This window comes from Hyperolius riggenbachi, chromosome 7, assembly GCF_040937935.1.
Source record: "Hyperolius riggenbachi isolate aHypRig1 chromosome 7, aHypRig1.pri, whole genome shotgun sequence".
NCBI classification, from domain to species: domain Eukaryota; kingdom Metazoa; phylum Chordata; class Amphibia; order Anura; family Hyperoliidae; genus Hyperolius; species Hyperolius riggenbachi.
Genome location: NC_090652.1, coordinates 256428829 through 256454029, shown reverse-complemented (window position 1 = coordinate 256454029; position 25201 = coordinate 256428829). Strand labels below are relative to the sequence as shown.

The 25201-nt window shown below is 45.4% G+C and overlaps 1 protein-coding gene across 1 annotated transcript in view; it reads right to left on the bottom strand.

The window, feature by feature from the left end:
- Positions 1-25201, bottom strand: part of LOC137524980 (FAST kinase domain-containing protein 1, mitochondrial-like) — a 78075-nt gene that overhangs the window by 28789 nt on the left and 24085 nt on the right. The window contains exons 6-8 of the mRNA XM_068245575.1: positions 21831-21941; positions 14829-14960; positions 6776-7253 (exon numbers count right to left, since the gene is read on the bottom strand). Coding sequence (XP_068101676.1) covers positions 6776-7253; positions 14829-14960; positions 21831-21941 — 721 coding nt within the window. The remainder of the gene's footprint in view (positions 1-6775; positions 7254-14828; positions 14961-21830; positions 21942-25201) is intronic.

The following is a 25201-nucleotide window of genomic DNA, read 5'->3' as shown; positions in this document are numbered from 1 at the left end:
TCGCAGGGCTGCTGGGCAAATGGTATGGTTTAAAAGGAAACAAATATGGCTGCCTCCATATCAATCTCATCTCAGGTTCACTTGAGGGTCTCAAAAACACACTACCAGGAACTAGCAATATAATTTACCATGTGTAGAGAGGTTCCACGACATTGCTTCGAGATCTGTCACGCTGAACCTATAAATGACACTATAAACAAATAAATGCCAGTGTCATTTATAGATTCATAAGAAGTTATATTATATCTGGGTTTACTATACCAGGCTCATGCTTCTCATACTCTCAAATTTTTATTTTCAGTTATAAAGCTTTTTTTATGTAACATTCTCTAATATTTGCAGTTTAAAAAATTAAACGGTTTTAAATGATTGACGCCATGTCCTAAAAATGGCTCCGACTCGACTCTGACTCCTTAGTCTAATACATACCAGGGCTGTGGATTTGGTACAAAAATCATCTGACTCTTGACTCCGACTCCTCAGTTTATGAAACCACCGTCTCCAACTCCAGGTACCCAAAATTGCTCAGACTCCACAGCCCTGCTACTCTGGTTGCAGTAGTGTCTGAATAACACACCACAAACAAGCATGTAGCTAATCTTGTCAGATCTGAGAATACTGTCAAATACTGAGAATCTGATTTGCTGCATGCTTGTTCAGGGTCTATAAGGATAGTGTCCAAAAAACACTGTGAAACCCACTATTAAATACTGCAAATGGTCTATTACTAAAAGTGTTAGAGGATCAGCAGGATAACCAGGAAACTGGTATTGCTTAAAAGGAAATAAATATGGCAGCCTCCATATTTCTTTCACTACAGTTTTCCTTTAGGCTGCTTTCACAGTGGGACGTTACAGGCGCACGTTAGTGCAGCCTGTAACGCAGCCCAACTCACAGTAATGAAAAATTAATGGGCTGTTCAGTGCCCACGTTGCGTTTCATTGTAATGCTGCACATTCTGGGAAAGTGCAGCATGCTGTGCGTTATACTGGGCTTTAGCTGTGTTAGACTGCTTGCACATGCTCCGTGACTAGCCACATGGCTAATTAATATTCACTGCACTGTGGTGACGTAACCTGGACTCAGTGTTGTCCGGATCATCGTTCATTTGATTCGGATCTTTTTTGTGAGTCGAATCATCTCGATCATCACAATGAAAGATTCGGTTCACAGTGGATGTCTGTCTGGAAGAAACAGGAACATACAGAATGTACAGTGCAGGGAAAGTCCTGTCCTGCTAGTCATTTCACCCCCAGTCTGCTTCCCTAGTAAAATGATTCAAATGATTTGGTTCAAAGATCCGGATCTTTTCAATGATCCGATTCGAATCATCTTAATCCTTGAAAAGATTCAGACTTCCCATCACTATCCTAGAGCGGCTGTTCTATCAACATAGATAGAACGAAAACAGCGCACCAAGGGCCGCATAACGCGGCTCAATCTGACGCCCAACTTCAACACCACCATGCGTTGCGTTAGGGGCACGTTATGCAATCTCAACGTCCCCTAAAACGCAATGTCTTGGTGTGAAAGAGGCCCTAAACTAACAATAAACAGCGAGAGACTGGTTGAGATAAGTGCTTCAGAAAACAGCACTGACCCAAGGTTATCTGTGCAAAAGAGATCAGAGAAGCTCTTTTGCACAGATAACAACTGAAGTTTCTTAACTCTTCCTGTACTAGAAACATTATGGAGATCATATCTGTGCTACTAATGTTCTACTTGTTAGCTGTACTACACATACAAATCATTATATCATAAGTTTATTTTCACTTCAGTTTCCCTTTAAAGAAAAGCTACACTTGAAACAAAAAACATAACCTCTGACAGTTCTCACCAGCTATGGTTCTCTATGCACTGGAGAGGATTGGTAGGCCAGGCATCCATATTTGTGCTGTTCAGGTATGCGTACACACACAATATCAATCAGGCATTGATCTTTGGGGCAGAGCAGTGTGTGCTGTTCAGTGGAGAGGAAATGGAGGGACGACTAAGTGACACACGATAGAGCAGTTTCGGCATAAAAAGCAGAGCCCAATCAGGTCAGTGCTACTGTGCATGAGCAAGCCATCTGTGCCTGCACATTAGCACAGACTCAATCAGGCTCTGATTTTTCCACCGAAGCTTAAAGCGCACCTGAACTCAGAACGTTCTAACGCTGCTCTAAAAGCTACGCAACAGCATAATAACCTTTAAATAAAAAAAAATTTCTTTGTTACAGCTGATACAAATCCTAAACCAAAATTGCACTGTTTCTACATCTTGATTAATGGAAGCAGACATATTGTGCTTTCAAATGGCCTTATCTGCCATCTCTGCCATAGGCAGCCATGTGACACAGGGGAGACATTAGATTACAACTTGTGAATAGACACAAATGAGGGGGAATTAAACAGGCTAAACTCTCTAAATACATAAAGGGTGCATTCCTCAATGTATTTATTCAGTCCTGTGTAAAGCTACGTACACACATATACGACAACAATCGTTCGTTGTGAACGACGAACGATCTTTTAATTGACGAAAGAACGACCTAAGTAAAGTTAGCCTTTAAAAGGTGTGTAACGATCTGATCATTTGTTAACGAACGATCCGGAACGTCGTCACATACTGTTCCTGGAAGTGACATCATAGGAAGTTCCGCCCGCATGTAACGAACGGTTCAAAATGTATGTTATGCCGGGCATACATGGCATGTTTTATGCGCCGCATCGAGACAGCGGCTCGATGCTGGCGCATCCCTGCTCATCCACACGGATCGATTGCCGCTTGTCCCTGCCGGCGCTTCCTTACCGTTAGATTCCCTGCCATTGTCTGCCGGCGGGAATCGAGCGGGCAAGGGTCGAGCGGCATGATCGGGCCAGCTGAATATTATCAGCTGGCTGGATCAGCTGGTCGATACATGATACAGAAACGTACCGTGTATCCCCAGCATTACATTGTAAAACTAACATTACGTATATTACATTACAGTACAAGATTTCATACTGTAGGTATGTAGGTAGAGCATTTACATAATATAGCATTGACAAAACATACAAAGATACACTCTGTCCTGTTAAAATGACAATTATGGTATAATCATGTAGCAACTAACGTGTCACAGGACACATTCATGGAACGAACGTTACATCACGAAAAGCAACTGTTGCGCTTGTGCATAAAAATCAAAGGTTCTATGGAGATATAACGAAATGCGCATATCAAGTACGAACAACCGTTTTCAAACGATGTACTACTTTTGCAAACTATTGTCGTTTAAAAAAAATCTGCCAAGGCAGATCTTTCGTTTTTAACGATCTAGCTCGTCCATCGTTTGACTTAGTGATCATTGGATGTTTTTTTAAATGATCGTCGTTTGAAATGATCAGGGAACGATCGTTTCAAATGACTATAGTCGCATGTGTGTACGCACCTTAAGGGTTCAGGACCGCTTTAACCACTTGAGAACCACAGTGTTAAACCCCCCTAAAGACCAGGCCATTTTTCTGAAACTGGGCCACTGCAGTTTTAAGGCCTCGCTGCAGGGCCGCACAACTCAGCACACAAGTGATTCCCCTCCCCCTTTTTTCCACACCAACAGAGCTTTCTGTTGGTGGGGTCTGCTCGCCCTCCAGGCGTTTGTTTATTTTTCCACAAATATTTATATTATTTTGTATTAAATTTTCCTATTTTATGTTTTTGTATTCCCCCCTCCCCCTGCCAGCCAATCAGGCTTCAGCCTATGACAGTGAATCACTTCCCTGCCTCTGGAGGGGACAGCCATGCAGGGCTGCCTTAAATCGCAGCGCAGTACGCGGTAATTAGACGGTGTTTTTTCTCTGTCTAGCAGTCTCCTGGCGGAGATCGCCGCTGGGAGACTGAAGGCGGAGTGGAGCTCCATCAATCATGCGGAGATGCGCGCGCGATCTCCTACAATACCCGCCCCAAGGACCTTATGGCGATCTGCGTTAGGCGGTCCTGGAGCGGCCACGTGTGACTTGGTCGGCAACTGGTTAAGCGTGCTACTGTGCAGTGCAGCCGCAATCTTCAGTGGTCCCAGTGCTGAAACGGCCTGGCGAAGGAGGAAGGGAAGCCTTTGGAAGACCCAAAAGCTTCCACCCCTGAGGTAAGTGCGCTATTTTTCATTCTATAAGACAAACTTTTTTCCCCCTAAAAGTGGAGAGGAAAAGTCTCTGCGTCTTATAAAACGAATGCAACATCTCTGCAGGTCAGCGTTACTTTAACCACTTCTGCACCACAGGTTTTTTTTTCCCCCCCTTCAAAAGCTCTTCCCATTCATTCAGTAATAACTTTATCGCTACTTATCACACTGAAATGATCTATATATTAGGCTTTTTTTTGGGCAGTACTTTATGGTAAGAGTGATATCATTTTATATGCATTTTACAGGGAAGAAGAAGAAAAAAACAACAAAAAACCTCACCATTTCTCAGCTTTCAGCCATTGTAGTTTCTAGAATAAAATGTGCTATTGTAGATAAAACAGACACGTTTTATTTGGCCATTTGTCCCAGTAATTACAATGTTTAAATTGTGTCCCTAGTACAATATATGGCGATAATATTTTATTTTGGGGTAGGAGTGGAAGGAGTTAAAAAAATAAAGAAAATGCACTTAATCTTTCTGTGGTAAGTGTATAACGGTGTGTTCTATGAACTGAGATCAGAGGGAAAGAGCAGCCCTCCCCAGGAGAATCTGCACACAATGGAGATTAGAAAGTGAGGAATTCCCAGCACAGAGGAAAGACGGCACACACCACATGCAGTGTGGGAGGTAGGGGGTGTGGGGACACAACTGCAAGTGCTGGGAGGTAAGAACTGCATGTCTACATTTATGCAGTATATATGTGTGAGGTGTACAATGTATGCTGTGTGTGTGTGATGTGTGAAAAGGCTCGTACACACGTCTGATGAAAGGCAACGACGGGTCCGTCGTCACCTCCCAGATCGCTCAGAAACTGCCTTATTAGTCCACCGACAGACTGTACACACGCTGTACTGTCTGCTGAAAACCCGAACAGCGGGAGGTGACGACGGACCCGTCGTTGCCTTTCATCAGACGTGTGTACGAGCCTTAATGTATGCTGTGTGTGTAATGTATGCTGTGTGTGTGTGTAATGTGTGCTGTGTGTAATGTATGCTGTGTGTGCAATGTGGGTAATGTATGCAATGTATGCGGTGTGTGTAATGTATGCTGTGTGTGTAAAGGGCTTGATTCACTAAACTGTGATAACTGCTATCACGGGCTCGTTAGCTTTTTGCGTGCGAAAATTCGTGTTAGCACACACAAAATGTTATGCAAAACGCTAGCGCGACCGTGATAGCAGTTATCCAGGTTTAGTGAATCAAGCCCAATGTGTGCAATTTATGCTGTGTGTGTAATGTTTGAAATGTAGGCGGTGTGTGTAATGTATGCTGTGTGTGCAATGTGTGTAATGTATGCTGTGTGTGTAATGTTTGAAATGTATGCGGTGTGTGTAATGTATGCTGGGTGTGCAATGTGTGTAATGTATGCTGTGTGTGTAATGTTTGAAATGTATGCGGTGTGTGTAATGTATGCTGTGTGTGCAATGTGTGTAATGTATGCTGTGTGTGCAATGTGTGTAATGTATGCGGTGTGTAATGTTTGAAATGTATGCTGTGTGTGTAATGTTTGAAATGTATGCTGTGTGTGTAATGTTTGAAATGTATGCTGTGTGTGTAATGTTTGAAATGTATGCGGTGTGTGTAATGTTTGAAATGTATGCAGAGTGTGTAATGTATGCTGTGTGTGCAATGTATGCTGTGTGTGGAATGTTTGAAATGTATGCGGTGTGTGTAATGTATGCTGTGTGTGCAATGTGTGTAATGTATGCTGTGTGTGTAATGTTTGAAATGTATGCGGTGTGTGTAATGTTTGAAATGTATGCGGTGTGTGTAATGTATGCTGTGTGTGCGGTGTGTGTAATGTATGCTGTGTGTGCAATGTGTGTAATTTATGCTGTGTGTGCAATGTGTGTAATGTATGCTGTGTGTGCAATGTGTGTAATGTATGCTGTGTGTGTAATGTTTGAAATGTATGCGGTGTGTAATGTTTGAAATGTATGCTGTGTGTGTAATGTTTGAAATGTATGCAGTGTGTAATGTTTGAAATGTATGCGGTGTGTAATGTTTGAAATGTATGTGGTGTGTGTAATGTTTGAAATGTATGCGGTGTGTGTAATGAATGCTGTGTGTGCAATGTATGCTGTGTGTGTGTGTAATGAATGCTGTGTGTGTAATGTGTGTGATGTTTGCTGTGTGTGTAATGTATGCTGTATGGCTGTATGTGTAATGTATGCTGTGTGAGATGTGTGCATATGCATGCAGTATTTGTGTGTGATAATCGTATATGCATGGAGTATATGTGTCACCATGGATACGAGTGTGTGTGTGTGTGTGTGTGTGTGTGTGTGTGTGTGTGTGTGTGTGTGTGTGTGTGTGTGTGTGTGTGTGTGTGTGTGTGTGTTTAGCCCTGTGGTGACGCTCCAGAAGAGAAGACACCCCTGCACCTTGAAGACGCACCTAGTTCAGAATATTTTTTTCTGGATTTCCTCCTCTAAACCTAGGTGTGTCTTATGTTCCGGTGCAGCTTATGGAGCTTTAAACAGGTAGCATTATACCTTGCCAATCTTTGCAGTAGAGTAGGTAGGCAAATATTGCACCTTTAGATAAGCTACAGAAATTCCTGTTGGTGGTGGTTCTTCATAATCTGGATACCCTAACCACTAAATATCAAGGTCATTGAAGACTTACTTTTGCAAAATTTTCTTTGGCCTCTGCTGCAATCTTGTCCAGGATTGGCGTACACCTTGTGTAGTTGTAAGTCATCATCATGGACAGGAAGATGATGTTCGTACTGTTAACCTGATGCAACAATCGCAGGCAGGCATCCAAGACATCCTTTAAAAGGACATTGTGAAACCAATAGGAGCTTATAAGGTTCTTCAATTCCTCACAGAGAATATCAATGCTTTCCATGTTCCTGATCTTCAGAATTGCATGATCATTTATTTTATTATACAGTCTCTCATAAATTGATTTTTTTCTTGATTTTATCTGCATCCATTTCAGAAGACTCATGGCCAGCTTGTTCATTTGGTTCAGGTTTAACTGTGGAATGAAGCCCTCGACTTTTGAAAGAATATCTCTACCTACATTGGTAGTGTGTGTTAAGGAAAGAGAATAGATCAAGGACACCATGTGAGCTGCAGATACACATGTCTTTAATTGGCTGTAAAAAGAGAGACAGATACGTAAACAATTAGTACACAATCACTTTGTACCTGAAAATTATCTTTCAGTTTTAAAAGGGAACCTAAGGAGAAAATACATTAATGAGATAAGCATTGTATCTATCCTAGTTCTAAAAATTATTTTTTTTAATCCTGCAATTCGCTTCTGAGTATCAGCTAAGAAAAGTATATATAAAGGACTTCCCAGGCCACAAAATACATTTTTTACTTTATGGGGCTTCCTCCAGCCCCTAGAAGTCATTTGTGTCCCTTGCCGCAACTCCAGTCCTCTCCGGGGTCCCACTGGCAGCTAAGGATCGCTGGCCCCCGATGGGTTAATGTCTTCTGCGCATCAGGGGTTGGCGATCCTTAATGGCTGCCAGCGGGATCCCAGAGAGGACTGGAGCTGCGGCGAGGGACACAAAAGAATTCTAAAGGCTGGATGAAGCCCCAGGCAAGTAAAACTACATTTATTTTGTGGCCTTGAAAGTCCTCCTTAGCGGTAATCCTGAGTCAGGCTTGAGATAAAAATTTGTAGCTCAGAGCTGTAATCCCGTGTCTAAGTGAGTTATATGCAGGAGCTGCTGCAGATCTCTCTGCAGTATGTATTTTTCTTGTTTCTAGGGCCAGAAGCTTGTGAAAAAATTGCACGGCTTTTAGACCCCAAATCTGGAAATAATCATAACCCAGGGCGGTTAGTGTTGTGTTGTCTCCTATGCTGACAGTCTTCAGTGTCCCAAAAGCTAAAATATGTGAACTATTGACCTTTTTTTATTCTATCCCCTGCCCCTCAAGCTATTCTCAGCCAGGAAAGAGAGTTTTCAGCAGCCTTGAAGCGCATTAAGTCCACCAGGAGAAAAGCACAATATAAATGTTCTGTGTTTTGTCTTTATTGCTTTAACTCCTTATCAGTGAGGGTTACACTACAGTCTAACTTAAAATGTACCAGAGCTGAAATAAATAAACTTTTATATGTACCTGGGGCTTCCTCCAGCCCCATCCGCGAGGATCGCTCCCGCGCTGCCGTCCTCCGCTGCCCGCAGCTTCGGGAACTGGGTCCCGTCACTTACGTCAGTTGGAGCCAGTCTACGCAGGAGAAGTGCACCCTCTACGTATCTCTCCACCGGCTGCTGGAGAGATAAGCAAACAGCGCACTTCTCTTACGCTAGACTGGCTCCGACTGACACAAGTGACGGGACCCGGTTCCCGAAGCCGTAGGGCAGCAGAGGACGGCGGCGTGGGAGCGATCCGTGCGGATGGGGCAGGAGGAAGCCCCAGGTATGTATAAAATGTTTCATTTATGTCAGCTCTGAGTAACTTTAAGTTCCAACATGAGAGAAACTGTCACTTGCATGCCTAAATGTTAACTCTTTCAAGCAGAAAAAAATGGAAACAGTATAGTCATTTGTATGCTTAGCACTGGACATACAGTACCTATATCTATCTCATCATGTCACCTCAGGCATCCTTTAAGCGGAACTACAGTCTGGCTTACCATACTGTGAAAACTAGTCTCCCAACTCCTTATTGGCTATATAGTTATCCTACCTGCCTTTGTTACAAAGCACGGCCTTCTGTGTGAAGATTACAAGCCCTCATTTGGCAAATGGTTATCTGCTACTTCCAACCTGAGGGAAACAATTAGAGTTGCAGATCTGCATAGGGATACCGGTAGGTGATTAAAGCACGGATTGCCCCCCCCCCCCCCCCCTCTCATTTTAAAGAAATGTTATGTCTGGGGCTGTTAACCAAGCCATCTGTCTTTCAGACTCATTCAATTAGCAACAGCTGGACACTTATAGGATAAATTTGAAGGATGTTAAAACTTTTGCAGGCTGCCAAGTTTTGAAAATAATAAAGGGGATCAATTACAAATGTTGTCCTTATTAGCTTGGAAAAAAGAGATGGCTGTGAGGGAACCTGATTAACATGTGCAAATACTTCAGGGCAATACAAAAGCTTGTATTTTTGTTCCTAGGCATGTACGATAGACAAGGGACATTACCTGCATATGGATGAAAAGACCACACTTACCTTCGGTAAAGTCTTTTTCCAATAGTCCAGGGGACAGTACCCCTCCTCTGAGACTTGTCTCCCCTCTAATTTAGGACAGGAAGCTATTAAAATATAAATTTGCATAAAGGACAGGCAGCATAGATAAATAGAAGCCACTCACAGATCCTAAGTTAATAAAAAAGATGTTCCGGATACACTATGATGCTCGCATAATTTTACTTTATTAATAGATTTCCCACACAGAGTGGGTCGTAGAGGTGCTGTCCCCTGGAATACTGGAAAAGACTTCACCGAAGGTAAGTGTGGTCTTTACCAGAACGTCCCTGGGACAGCACCCCTCCTATGAGACTATAATGAAGATCAATAATTAGGGTGGGACCACTGCTTGTAAGACCTTTCTACCAAAAGGTAGGTCACTACTGGACAAAAGATTAGGTCTGTAATCAGGGGTCTAGTCCTAGGAAAAGAGGTGAGTGGACTCACCCCAAAAACCTTTGCGTAGCGCCAAAAATGGGCGTGGTCAAGCATAACGTGGGCGTGGTAATGGGTGGGTCCAACTATGCATGACCTTAGCAGTGATGCAAAAGGTCTGCCAGGAAAGTTTGAGCTCTGCCGTAGTGTATCCCCCAAAAATAGATGTAATCTGACAGGATTTCACCAAAAAGACACGTAATCTGGTAGAAGTTCCTTCAAAATACAGATAATATGGCAGTGGTTCCCCCAAAATAGACAACGTGGCAGTAGCAGTTCCCCCAACATAACATAATCTGGAAGCAGTTCCCCAAAATACGCGAAACCTGACAGCGGATCACCCAAAATACACGTAACACCCAAAATACCTGTAATCTGGAAGCAGTTGTCCCCCAAACATACACAAACTGGCAGCAGTTCCCTAAAATATGTGAAATCTGGCAGCAGCCATTCCCCTAACATACACATAATCTGGCAGCGGTTCCCCAAAATACACTTCATCTGTTAACAGCGGTTCCCCAAAAATGCAGATAATCTGACAGCAGTTCCCCCAAAATAGGTACCCCCAGCATAGGTAGCCAGGTCTACAGGTGTCCCCAGTACACGAGGCCATGAGTATAGTTGTCCCCAGAATAGGTAGCCAGGTGTATAATGTCCCCAGAATAGGTAGTTAGGTGTATAGATGTCCACAGAATAGGTGGCCAGGTGTATATGTTCCATAAGTAGCCAGGTGTGTAGTAGTCTCCAGTATATGTAGCCAGGTGTATATATCCCCAGTATATGTAGGCAGGGGTATATGTCCCCAGTATATGTAGGCAGGGGTATATGTCCCCAGTATATGTAGGCAGGGGTATATGTGCCCAGTATATTTAGGCAGGGGTATATGTGCCCAGTATATGTAGCCAGAGGGATATGTGCCCAGTATATGTAGGCAGGGGTATATGTGCCCAGTATATGTAGCCAGGTGTATATGTCACCAGTATATGTAGCCAGGGGGATATGTGCCCAGTATATGTAGCCAGGGGTATATGTCCCCAGTATATGTAGCCAGGGGTATATGTCGGCAGGGGTATATGTCCCCAGTATATGTAGGCAGGGGTATATGTCCCCAGTATATGTAGCCAGGGGGATATGTCCGCAGTATATGTAGGCGGGGGTATATATGCCCAGTATATGTAGCCAGCGGTATATGTGCCCAGTATATGTAGCCAGGGGTATATGTGCCCAGTATATGTAGCCAGGGGTATATGTGCCCAGTATATGTAGCCAGGGGTATATGTGCCCAGTATATGTAGCCAGGGGTATATGTGCCCAGTATATGTAGCCAGGGGTATATGTGCCCAGTATATGTAGTCAGGGGTATATGTCCCCAGTATATGTAGTCAGGGGTATATGTGCCCAGTATATGTAGTCAGGGGTATATGTGCCCAGTATATGTAGCCAGGGCTATATGTCCCCAGTATATGTAGCCAGGGCTATATGTCCCCAGTATATGTAGCCAGGGCTATATGTGCCCAGTATATGTAGCCAGGGCTATATGTGCCCAGTATATGTAGGCAGGGGTATATGTGCCCAGTATATGTAGCCAGGGCTATATGTGCCCAGTATATGTAGGCAGGGGTATATGTGCCCAGTATATGTAGGCAGGGCTATATGTGCCCAGTATATGTAGCCAGGTGTATATGTCCCCAGGTAGCCAGGTACGTAAGTCTCCGCCCACTTTAGCCGCCAAGATTTAAAAACATCGGAGAGGAGAGGCAGGAAGGGAAGCCCCAAGGTGAGGGAAGGGGGGGGGGGAGATCCGCCCTTCCCGCTGTCTCCAAAGCTCTCCTTCTCTGCGCTGCTCCCCTCCACACATGCCAGAGTGGACGGCGTCCCCCCTCTGGAAAAAGCAGGTGGATGTAGTCCACCCACGTCCACGCTCCACTCGACCCCTGTCTGTAATGCTTCACAAAGGTGTTCTGGCCAGACCAGGTTGCCGCTCTGCAAATCTGCTCGATGGAAGCTCCAACCCTCTCTGCCCATGAAGTTGAGACACCTCTTGTAGAGTGAGCTTTGACAGATGTTGACAGAACTTTACCCTGAGATTGATAAGCCAAAGAAATCGCTTGCTTTATCCATCTTGCAATTGTCGGTTTTGAAGCACGAGAACCTTTTGTCTTTCCTGCAAAAAGTATGAACAAAGCATCTGACTTCCTCCAGGATTTTGAACTTTCAATGTATTGAAGCACACATCTTCTAACAACTAAACAGTGAAGTCGTTTTTCTTTTTCATTTCATGGCTTGTCACAAAAGGATGGCAGAAAAATTTCTTGAGTTCTATGAAACTTAGAAACCACCTTGGGAAGAAAAGCAATATCTGGTCGCAAAGTAATTCTGTCTTCAGAAATGATGCAATAAGGTGGTTTAATTGACAAATCCTGTAACTCCCCCACTCTCCTGGCTGAAGTGATTGCCAGAAGAAAGGCGGTCTTCAACGTCAGGAATTTCTCTGAAATCTGGTCAAGAGGCTCAAAAGGAGACTCACACATTGCTTGCAATACCGTATTTGGATCCCAGGTAGGAATCTTAGGTATAAGTACTGGACGTAATCTCTTAAGTGCCCGAAAAAAAACGAATAATAAAACCCTTCCAGTACTATCTTTTGCAGCCATAGATTTTGAGGAAGTAGTAACCAATTTTCGTAAAACTGGGAAATTCTCCCTCCCACTGAGATCCTGGCGTCATTGTTTACTAGGCTGGGTAGATGGGCGAAGTTTGCTTTGCCCTTTTGATTCTTACTGGGCACCGATCTTCTCTTATTAGAGGGTCTGGATCAGACTCTGGCTTGGAAGGGGCACAAAAGGAACGTTTGGCTTGAAAAGGTCTCCTCTTTATAGTAAAGTTCTTTTTAACATCCGCCGTTCTTTCCAGCGTTTGTTCTAATTTGGACCCAAACAATAACTCCAACCTCACAGGGCAAACTACACAGCTTGGAACAAGAAGCGTTATCCCCCTGCCAAGTCTTTACCCACACTCTGCACCTAGCTGACTTAACTAGAGCTGTGGTTCTAGCTGTCAGTTTAACTGCATCATCGGTAGCATCAGTCATATAATTAGTGGCATTAAACAATTTAGGAAAGTCCTCTTCAGATAAAACAGACGCATCTGACTCCTCCCCCTCTTCTTTTTAGTAACAGATACAGTCTGTGTGGGGGAGAGGCAGGAGGGATGGAAACCTCCATAGTGGGATATGGCTCAAACATGGCAGAGAAAGGGCCTGCTTGCGGACCTGATACTGAAGAGGAGGAAGAGGATGCTATATTAGAGTCCTTAATTTCCTTGATAGCAGAGGACATTTCTGAGCGCATCCAACTCATTAAGTCTTTGAAAACAACAGGAGATTCATCCTTAATTATCTTTTCAGTACAGTATTGACATAATTTCTAAGAAGAAGAGGATATACGATTGTTACAAATAGCACATCGCTTTTCTTTGGAAGATGATAAATGTCTATTCTGAGAGGACTGAGAAGATGACTTGTCTCTGTCTTTATCTTTTTCAGTTTTGTCAGATTTATCAGTTTTTGCAGATTTAGGCTAAAAGACAGATCACAAAACAGGCCATCAGTCCCTTCAGTACAAACAAATCAACAGGTCCGCAGAAGCACATACATAACTGCTCACCAGAGAGGGATCAGAGCCAGTCTCTGCAGATTGCAGTAAGGAAAGGCTTGCGGCATCCTCCATGGTCCCCAGACAGCAATGAGGCCATGAAACATAATATCACTATATAACATACCCTCAAATCAAATTCTCCTCCTCCCCTCATTAGCCACAGCTGCCTCATTACCTCCGAGAAGCCACCAATCAGCAGTCACCGCCGCGGCCCCTGCAATCAGGTTCCGATCAGCTGACCAGTCATGTGGGACGCCTGCACATGACGTCATTGCGCTTCTGCCCGGAACTTCCGGTTAGCGCGCCGCCCATCCTCATAAATCCACTGCAGATCTGGGAGAAGCCTCCAATACGCTGAGCGCCGAGCACACTGAGTCCCCTGCACAGCCCTGATAATGCCCGCGCTGCACACTGCACCTGCCGCCTGACATGGGAGCAACAGAGACCCTCCAAGCGTCCCGTCCGGGAAAGGAAGAACAACTGAGGATCTCTGTGAGTGGCTTCTATTTATCTATGCTGCCTGTCCTTTATGAAAATTTATATTTCAATAGCTTCCTGTCCAAAGTTAGAGGGGAGACAAGTCTCAGAGGAGGGGTGCTGTCCCAGGGACGTTCTTACCATCTATTTAGACGTTGGTTCTTCATGGTAAGAGTAGTCAAAATCTGGACTATTTAACTTCCGGAAGTAGTTATGGCAAACTCTAGATCTGCATTTAAAAGAGGCTTGGATGTGTTTACAAGCATGCGATTCCGCAAACAACATTTTTGGTGACAACGACCGTCAGAGCAGATCGGATCTTTAAGATCCCTGACAACTCCCGCCCAAAGTACCGTGATCACTTGAACTCTCGCTCTTGCCCATCGTGTGCCTTTGTGTGTACCCACCAGCAGAAAGATGGATCGGGGAACGTTTGTCGGCGTAGGACGTCGCTGGGATCTATCTTCTTACCTCTTGAGAAGAGTATTCAGCTTAAGGCTGTATTCACAGTGGGACGTTGCGTTTTAATGCGACGTTAAAGTCGCAACGTGTCTGCGTTAAGAGGTAATGCACTGCAAGCAGCAAGTTACCAGAGCGCAACATTTTTTTTTAACGCGACTTTAACGCCGCACTGTGAACGGCCCATAGGATTAGCATTGCGGTGCAGTAAGCTGCGAAATAAGACTTTATAACGTGCGACCATAACGTCCCACTGTGAGTGCGACCTAAAGGTTTTTCGCCTTCCCCTGGATCAACAGGGATATATGCCGGGTCAGATCAGTGATTATTTTTTTCTGGTTGAACTGGATGGATGTCTTTTTTTTTTTTTTTTAAACCAAGCTAACTATGACTTGTGAATGCCCAAATTCATAGACACTTCACCAGTTCACCAAGTTCTCCTTTGAGGCCTAACCTGGATGCTGTAACAAAACAAGAAGACAACGGCCTACATACCGTATGAGATGCTGTTGCACATTTGTGGACAGTTCATAATTTTGGTAGGGTAGAGACACCAACGCTTCCATTATTTGACGTAGATACACTGTTCTATATTGATCCAAATTTTTTGCCACCAACGAACAAATTCTAGAAGAATAATTAAAAAAAAAAAATATGACAGTAATTACTTTGATAATGTCTCTAATGAATCCCTTTCTTCCAAGTAACCTAAAAACTGCAAGCCCTCCCCTTTAAGTGGACCTGAACTCTTGCACTGAACAAAAGGAAGACACTGATTAATGTACCGTGTTTGTGTTTAGAGTGAAGAGTCTAAAAAAAATTAAAAACAATGGTGCATGAGCCAGCCTGGGGCCCCGGGAACTCTCACTGCCCGGGGCCCCAGAACCAGCATCCAACACCATATGTGAGCGCAGCCAAGACCTTGGAGCTGCCACCTCCAAGGCCTGTCTCCTACTGCTCTAAAACTTACCAAACACACAATTGGAGAACCTCACTCCCAAACAGTTTAGTTAGGAGGGGGGCAGATGAGAGGGAATATCCTGCACGCTGGTGCCCCCTGCTGGTCATATAGCCATTGTCTATATGCAACTGAAGCCCTCTCCTACTAATTGGCTGACTTGCTCAGCTTTTGCTTGATTATCACTGCAGGCTAGGTGTATTATGTGTGCATTTCTCATTGGCTTATAAGCAGCCTGCAGGCTTTATAAAGCAGCAGAGAACTGTTTGGGAGTGAGGTTCTCCAATTGTGTGTTTGGTAAGTTTTAGAGCAGTAGGAGACAGGCCTTGGAGGTGGCAGCTCCAAGGTCTTGGCTGCGCTCACATATGGTGTTGGATGCTGGTTCTGGGGCCCCGGGCAGTGAGAGTTCCCGGGGCCCCAGGCTGGCTCATGCACCATTGTTTTTAATTATTGTAGTATCCCATGCAGTTTAGTTAGGAGGGGGGCAGATGAGAGGGAATATCCTGCACGCTGGTGCCCCCTGCTGGTCATATAGCCATTGTCTATATGCAACTGAAGCCCTCTCCTACTAATTGGCTGACTTGCTCAGCTTTTGCTTGATTATCACTGCAGGCTAGGTGTATTATGTGTGCATTTCTCATTGGCTTATAAGCAGCCTGCAGGCTTTATAAAGCAGCAGAGAACTGTTTGGGAGTGAGGTTCTCCAATTGTGTGTTTGGTAAGTTTTAGAGCAGTAGGAGACAGGCCTTGGAGGTGGCTGCTCCAAGGTCTTAGCTGCCCTCACATATGGTGTTGGATGCTGGTTCTGGGGCCCCGGGCAGTGAGAGTTCCCGGGGGCCCAGGCTGGCTCATGCACCATTGTTTTTAATTATTGTAGTATCCCATGCAGTTTAGTTAGGAGGGGGGCAGATGAGAGGGAATATCCTGCACGCTGGTGCCCCCTGCTGGTCATATAGCCATTGTCTATATGCAACTGAAGCCCTCTCCTACTAATTGGCTGACTTGCTCAGCTTTTGCTTGATTATCACTGCAGGCTAGGTGTATTATGTGTGCATTTCTCATTGGCTTATAAGCAGCCTGCAGGCTTTATAAAGCAGCAGAGAACTGTTTGGGAGTGAGGTTCTCCAATTGTGTGTTTGGTAAGTTTTAGAGCAGTAGGAGACAGGCCTTGGAGGTGGCAGCTCCAAGGTCTTGGCTGCGCTCACATATGGTGTTGGATGCTGGTTCTGGGGCCCCGGGCAGTGAGAGTTCCCGGGGCCCCAGGCTGGCTCATGCACCATTGTTTTTAATTATTGTAGTATCCCATGTAGTTTAGTTAGGAGGGGGGCAGATGAGAGGGAATATCCTGCACGCTGGTGCCCCCTGCTGGTCATATAGCCGTTGTCTATATGCAACTGAAGCCCTCTCCTACTAATTGGCTGACTTGCTCAGCTTTTGCTTGATTATCACTGCAGGCTAGGTGTATTATGTGTGCATTTCTCATTGGCTTATAAGCAGCCTGCAGGCTTTATAAAGCAGCAGAGAACTGTTTGGGAGTGAGGTTCTCCAATTGTGTGTTTGGTAAGTTTTAGAGCAGTAGGAGACAGGCCTTGGAGGTGGCAGCTCCAAGGTCTTGGCTGCGCTCACATATGGTGTTGGATGCTGGTTCTGGGGCCCCGGGCAGTGAGAGTTCCCGGGGCCCCAGGCTGGCTCATGCACCATTGTTTTTAATTATTGTAGTATCCCATGCAGTTTAGTTAGGAGGGGGGCAGATGAGAGGGAATATCCTGCACGCTGGTGCCCCCTGCTGGTCATATAGCCATTGTCTATATGCAACTGAAGCCCTCTCCTACTAATTGGCTGACTTGCTCAGCTTTTGCTTGATTATCACTGCAGGCTAGGTGTATTATGTGTGCATTTCTCATTGGCTTATAAGCAGCCTGCAGGCTTTATAAAGCAGCAGAGAACTGTTTGGGAGTGAGGTTCTCCAATTGTGTGTTTGGTAAGTTTTAGAGCAGTAGGAGACAGGCCTTGGAGGTGGCAGCTCCAAGGTTTTGGCTGCGCTCACATATGGTGTTAGATGTTGGTTCTGGGGCCCCGGGCAGTGAGAGTTCCCGGGGCCCCAGGCTGGCTCATGCACCATTGTTTTTAATTATTGTAGTATCCCATGCAGTTTAGTTAGGAGGGGGGCAGATGAGAGGGAATATCCTGCACGCTGGTGCCCCCTGCTGGTCATATAGCCATTGTCTATATGCAACTGAAGCCCTCTCCTACTAATTGGCTGACTTGCTCAGCTTTTGCTTGATTATCACTGCAGGCTAGGTGTATTATGTGTGCATTTCTCATTGGCTTATAAGCAGCCTGCAGGCTTTATAAAGCAGCAGAGAACTGTTTGGGAGTGAGGTTCTCCAATTGTGTGTTTAGAGTGAAGAGTCTGTCTAATTCCCACTCAGCTGCAAGTAATCACAATTGCAATTTGATCTCTCAGCTGTGTCAGCACAGGAATCTCAGCAGCCTCAGCAAATTTATAAATACAGGATGTTAACCCTTTCTCTGCTTCCATGAAATCAGGAAGTAGACACACTGCAGATTTAGTGCAGGAGTTCTGTGGGCTGTATTATTATTATTATTTTTTATTTATATAGCGCCAACATGTTCCGCAGCGCTTTACAAAGCACAATAAGACGACAAGGGGAACATAGAAACAACTAACAAATGTACAGCAGAGTTCCAAGCAGCACAAATATTGTTACAAGAACAGTAAACATTAGGAGGATGACCCTGCCCTTGCGAGCTTACAGTCTAATGGGTTGTGGGGGACACACTAGGTAAGGGGGAGGAGGATGGATGAGGCAGTGATTCTTTGCCTCTGATTACATTGTGACAGAGAAGTAAATAAGGGCTATAGAATGTTATATGCTTGTCTGAAAAGGTGTGTTTTAAGAGTGCGTTTGAAGATGTCCAGGTTTGGAGCATGACGTACAGGCTGAAGAAGAGAGTTCCAGATAAGGGATGATGCTCGTGTAAAGTCCTGGATGGGAGTATGAGAGGAAATGATCAGCTTAGAGGCCAGGAGAATTTCTTGGGAGGAGCGGAGGTTGCGGGAGGGACAATATCTTGAGATTAGTGAGGAGATGTATGGAGGAGACAACTTGTGGAGGGCTTTGTATGTTAGAGTCAGGAGTTTGAACTGGATCCTCTGGGTAATAGGTAACCAGTGGAGAGAACGGCACAGTGGGGCTGCATCGGAAGAGCGTGTGGAAAGGTGTATGAGGCGGGCCGCTGAATTTAGAAGGGATTGGAGAGGTGCTAGCCTGATTTTTGGTAGGCCACAGAGCAGGGTGTTGCAGTAGTCTAGGCGGAAGACGATTAAGGCATGAACAAGCATTTTTGTGGCTTCTTGTGTGAGGAAGGTGTAACAAAGAAATGTTTTTCTTTTAGGGCCCATATGGGCAAAATGCTCAAACGCCAGCACTTTTTAAAGCGCTAGTGTAATGAAACCCTATGGGCCTGTTCTTACTTGGGCGATTTGCGCTAATCGCCCAAAAGCGTTAAACGCAAATGCGTAGCCTGCACCATTTTCAGGCGATTTCCTGGCGATTGCGTTTCAGTGCTATAGAAGCGCTAAACGCGATCGCTAAAAATCGGCAAGTGTGAGTGGGGATTTTTTTTGCGTTCAATGCAAAAAAAAATAAATAAATAAAAAAATAGCCAGAGCAAAATGCTAGCAAAAGTGCTAGCGTTTTGCGATTTGCAAGTGTGAATGGGCCCTAAAGGTTATTATGCTGTTGCTTATCTTTTAAAGCAGTGAGGAAGTTCTGAGTTCAGGTCTGCTTTAACCCCAGTATACCCACAATCCTCAAGTTCTAGCGATAACATCACCCTGGGCCTCTGTATGTAAGCCCTCCATATCTCTCCAAGATATCAGATATGGATAACTGCAATGAGGGAGTTGGTATTTGCCTTGCTGGCTGATGGCCTACCCATCAGGGATGAACAAAATTATCGCTGGCAAGTTCACAAGATGTTTGCGAAATCTTATTCCCAAGTTCCCATCGGTTTGGCATTTGCATTAGACTGGAGACTCAATCAGAAAAAATGTAATCAATTGCAAATCAAACCTATATTGGGAGAATCTACCTGGCTAACCTATACTGGGGAAACCTACTTGGCTAACCTATACTGGGGGAACCTACTTGGCTAACCTATACTGGGGGAACCTACTTGGCTAACCTATACTGGGGGAACCTACTTGGCTAACCTATACTGGGGGAACCTACTTGACTAACCTATACTGGGGGAACCTACCTGGCTAACCTATACTGGGGGAACCTACCTGGCTAACCTATACAAGGGGAACCTACCTGGCTAACCTATACAAGGGGAACCTACCTGGCTAACCTATACTAGGGGAACCTACCTGGCTAACCTATACTAGGGGAACCTACCTGGCTAACCTATACTGGGGGAACCTACTTGGCTAACCTATACTGGGGGGGGGGGACCTACTTGGCAAACGTATACTGGAGGAACCTAACAGCTAACCTATACTGGGGGCAACTATGCCTGGCTTCCTACGGTATATAGGGGGCACCTATACCTGGCTACCGACCAATACTGAGGGTTTGCCTAAGGCAGCAAAAAGTCTAGAACCGGCTCTGATCAATGGGCTAGTGCAAACTTGAATGCATTTTCCCATGCAGAAAAAAAACCAGACAGCGGAAAAGCACAGTGGGCATTAAATTATTTTCTGTGAAAAAACGTGTGCAGTTTCCCACGTACAGGCACACAGGATGTGTAGAAAAGGCATGCAGTAAAGCATGTACAGGAAACAGACAGAAGTGTGCTCCCAGCCAAAGGCTTTTTTTAGCAGAGCAGTTTGTCCAAATGATGGTGCTCTCAAGGAAGAAAAGTTAACTACAGATGTACCTGTACGCCTTCTCCTTTGTGGACAGATCACAGATTAGTCATTCCAGCCCCCAGCCCGTGTCTGACAGCTCTAGGATGGAGGATACAGGAGGGAGAGAAACTATGTATTTTTCTGTCAAATTCCTTATCCCTGTTAGGTCTGGTTCACACTGCACAAACTTTTTCTAAGCGCTTATGACTTTAAAAGCTCTTGTTAATGTAATGCTATGTGTGTGTTCTCACTAGAGCGATGTGATTTTATAAAAATCACCCATAGCATTGCATTAGTAAAAGCTTTTCAAATCACCAGCGCTTAAAATGCTCTTGCAGTGTGAACCAGGCCATACAGAGAGCCTTCCTGACGACTTTGCCGGACCATACAAAATTACTTAAAGACCACATGAACAGGGGCAATACATATTTATGGGGGCCCTTGACCTTTCGCTGGACCCCAATCACCTGCTTGGGATGCTTGGTCAGTAATCCGGCCTTGATCTCCTCCCAATGTGGGATTAGAGAAAATGTTTCGGTTTTGCCAATTTTTTATTTGGTTCTTCCCTTTAAGGTGCGTACTTACCTCTGACTCATGTCGCCTGGTGGGGATTGGGACCTGATCCCCTTGGGTGACATCGCAGGACCTGCGTGTACAGATGAATGTTAGCTGTGTAGCTGATGACACTTCTCTTGGTAAAAGGGGGTGGGGGGGCGGAGCAGCGTGCACGTGACATCCCACGGTGTGCACAAAAGATGTTGGCCGTCGTTCAGCCAAGTTGATCTGCCTGGCAGACTGCTTGCGGAACTGTGGTCACTGTACACACGCTCGATTATCGTTACCAGCCGACTTTCATCAGGCATGGGCAGAATGGTGGGGTACTGGTTAGCGCTGTCGCCTTGCAGCGCTGGATTCCTGTTTCGAATCCCAGCCAGGTCAGCATCTGCTAGGAGTTTGTATGTTCTCCCCATGTCTGCGTGGGTTTCCTCCGGGCACTCCGGTTTCCTTCCACATCCCAAAAACATACAGATAACAATTGCTTTCCCCCTAAATTGGCCCTAGACTAAGGTACGTCCACTACAGGATACATACATAGACATAAGACTATGGTAGGAATTAGATTGTGAGCTCCTCTGAGGGACAGTTAAGTGGCAAGACAATATACTCTGCACAGCGCTGCGGAAGATGTTGGCGCTATACAAATACTAAATAATAATAGGCGTGTGTACAAGGCTTTGTTCCGGCCCTTGAAAAGACAAAAGTTCTTATAAAATTAAGAAATTTTCACTTTTATGTTTTCTACCTAACAGCTGCCAGCTTTTAGGCCTCTTTTACAATGCAAATCGCAAACGAAATGCGATTTCGTTGCAATTTTCACTTGATGCAGAGAAATATGCAGCATGCAGGACTTTTGTGATCAGGCAAAAATTACATGGCACTAGTATAAAAGGGTTCTTGTGATTTTCAGTATTTTGCCAATTTCCAATCGCATGCAAAAACGCAGCAAAATCCCATGTAGTGTATAACCGACCTTAGTGGTGATCAGCTGGGAGCAATTGATCGGTTGCTGATGTACATTATTATATTTAGTTGAAAAAGTAAAAAAAAAAAAAAAAAAAAAAAAGGCTGATGCAAATGAGTTCACTTTCAATATACTTACGTGTTGATAAGGATGGGATTCCTACATTCTGCTTCAGCCATGATTTTCATTATATGCATCAACTGGATATGGTTCATTTTTGCTGCGTAAGCCAAAAGATAGTCTTCAAGCCTGGAGAGAAAATGAACAAAATGTTTGCTGTAGTGGTGCTTTAATTAATGGGATGTATTGCATACCTAGATGACCAATCTAAAGAGTGGCAATATACAGTGTTAAGATTTACTACACAAAGCAGATGAAATTGAAGAGAGCCCGAGGTGGGCAGATGGGACACAGAGGCATGTTCTCTGCCTCATGACATGCCTCTGTGTCCCCACACCGCTGCTCTCTGCCCCCGCCCCCTCCCCACTGCCTCGCTATGGCCCCCGAGATTAGCGACAATATTTGTCGCTATCTCAGAGGTAAACACAGGGAGAGGGATTCCCGGTTCAAAACGGCCACCAGGGGCGTTCCTTCATCTCTCCTGGGCCGCACCTCCTGCCGCTCCCCACCTTCCTGCACACTGCGAAAGAAACAAAATCTCTCCTTGCAGCGTCATAACCTATAGGCCACGAAAGTGAAAGTGGGCCAGTGCAGCAAACAGGAAAGGCGGGTAGCGGGGTTTTTTGCGGCTACCTGATCCGCTCTGCCCCCTAGATTAGGTCTACCACTGCTGGTCCAACATGGTTTCACTCTATGTGGCTCAAAGATTTGGACGTCAAACACTTTGATTCCCTTCAGCACCACACAGCGACGCATAAGGAAATGACGCTGGGGTGGAGCTGCAGCATGCAAACTGGTTCCGGCCCTGCCCCCTCCCCCAATGCCAGTTTGTCTCCTTGCTCTAGTCTAGAGCGAGGAGGCAGAGACCTTACGGAGAGTGGGTGATAGTGAAAATGCATTGGAAACGGTTACATGCCTAAAGCCCCATCTACACGATCCGATTCTTTGTACGATTCGATTACGATTCTATTTACGATCTGATTAAATCCAATGCGTCCGATCGGGATTCGATTCAATTCAATTCGATTTTCCATTGTTTTGCAATGGCAAATCGAATTGAATCGAATCGAATTCCGATCGGACATGGTGGATTTAATCGGATCGTAAATAGAATCGTAATCGAATCGTACAAAGAATCGTATCGTGTAGATTGGGCTTTAAGATCAAACTAAAACAACACGCTGATCATAATTGCAATGATAATGTACCCCTAATTTGGCTCCCATTAAGAGATATGAGGACTTCCTGGCTGTCTATTACTTACAAACTCTTTCCCTCCGCATCAGCCTCTGTGCTGTGTGCACTATTCACCATATTAAAGAGGAGCTGAACTCTTGCACAGGACAGAAGGAAAACTGAGAAATGCATCCTGTATGTATTTAAAGAGTTTAGCCTGTTTAATTACCCCTCATCTGTGTCTAATCAAAAGTTGTAATTTGATCCCTCCCGGTCTCACATGACTGCCACGGCAGAGATGGCGGATAAGCTCATTTGAAAGCACAGGCTGTTAACAATGCCTATACACAACACGTTATAAATAAAACCAAAAATAGTGCAGTTCCACCCCTAAATTGAATGCCAACTTTACAACAAATGAAATGGGGCTTTAAATGAACAATTTATAGTCTTTTAATTCTTTCTATCACAAAAGGTCTTCACAGTTGCGGACACACAGGTAAACACAGTTTCCAGATATCCAAATCAAAAACAAACGACTGCCTGACACGTGTTTCACGATCAAGGATCGCTTCTTCAGAGGCATACAGTATACATGTACATCACATATGGACCCTCGTGTAACCAAGGACCGCAATCTGCAAAGATGTGAAGACCAGAACCAATGGACAATGTCCACAGCACCACCGCCGACTCCACGAGTGTGTCACAAAGAAATGTTTTTTGTTTAAAGGTTATTATGCTGCTTTGTATCTTTTAGAGCAGAGAGGACATTCTGAGTTCAGGTCCGCTTTAACTATGTCTTCTACCTTGTGTGAAGGCTTTTCTCACATGGCTTTAAACTATTAAAGAAACTTTAATTCTGTAAACCCCACATACTTAAAGAGCTATTAGCCAGTAACAATTCAGATGGCTTTTCAGATGTCTCTTATCACAGCCTGTGTGAAGGAAATGGCTTGTATATCAGAGCCCTGCTTCATAAAGAAAATCTGTAACTAAAAAAAGTTCCCCTGGGGGGTACTCACATCGGGTGGGGGAAGCCTTCGGATCCTATCGAGGCTTCCCTCGTCCTTCTGTGTCCCACGGCGGCAGCGATAAAGCTCCCTGAACGGCGAGGATGTAAATATTTACTTTCCCGCCTCCAGCGCAGGCGCAGTATCGGCTCTTCGCTCAGAGGTAGGTGGAAATAGCGGATCTCTGTTGGTCCGCTCTACTATGCAGGCGCAAGTCCCGACAGAGGTCGCTATTTCCACCTATTTGCGAGCGGAGAGTCGCAACAGCACCCCCGCTGTAGCCAGAAAAGGTAAATATTGCACAGCCTGTGCGCTGTGCATTCCGTGGGCTGCAGCGAGACCGCCGTGTGACACAGGAGGATGGGGGAAGCCTCGATCTGATCCAGAGGCTTTCCCCCACCGAGGTGAGTACCACCCCTGGGGAACTTTTTTCCTTACAGAGTCTCTTTAAAGAGACTCTGAAGCGAGAATAAATCTCGCTTCAGAGCTCATAGTTAGCAGGAGCACGTGTGCCCCTGCTAAACCGCCGCTATAGCGCCGCTAAAGGGGGTCCCTTCACCCCCAAACCCCCCACTGCGACACTTGGTCGCAGACTTGGTCGCTCCTGGAGGCAGGGCTAACGGCTGCAGCCCTGCCTCCAGTCACGTCTATCAGCGGCGCATCGCCGCCTCTCCCCCGCCCCTCTCAGTGAAGGAAGACTGAGAGGGGCGGGGGAGAGGCGGAGATACGCGCTGACAGACGCGCGTGGGGCAGGGCTGCGGAGGTTAGCCCTGCCCCAACCAGGAAGCGCTCCCCCGCTGAAACAAGGGGATTTGGGGGATCAGGGACCCCCATTAAGCCGCGGGATAGCGGCGGTTTAGCAGGGGCACACGTGCCCCTGCTATCTATGAGGTCTGAAGCGAGATTTATTCTCACTTCAGACTCTCTTTAAAGAGGAACTGTAACGGCAAAACGTCCCCTGGGGGGTACTCACCTCGGGTGGGGGAAGCCTCAGGATCCTAATGAGGCTTCCCACGCCGTCCTGCGTCCCTCGAGGGTCTCGCTGTAGCCCTCCGTACAGCCGTGACGCAATATTTACCTTCCTGGCTCCTGCGCAGGCGCTCTGATGGCTGTCGGCTCCGAAGTAGGCGGAAATACCCGATCGCCATCGGGTCCGCTCTACTGCGCAGGCGCAAGTCTCCGGCGCCTGCGCAGTAGAGC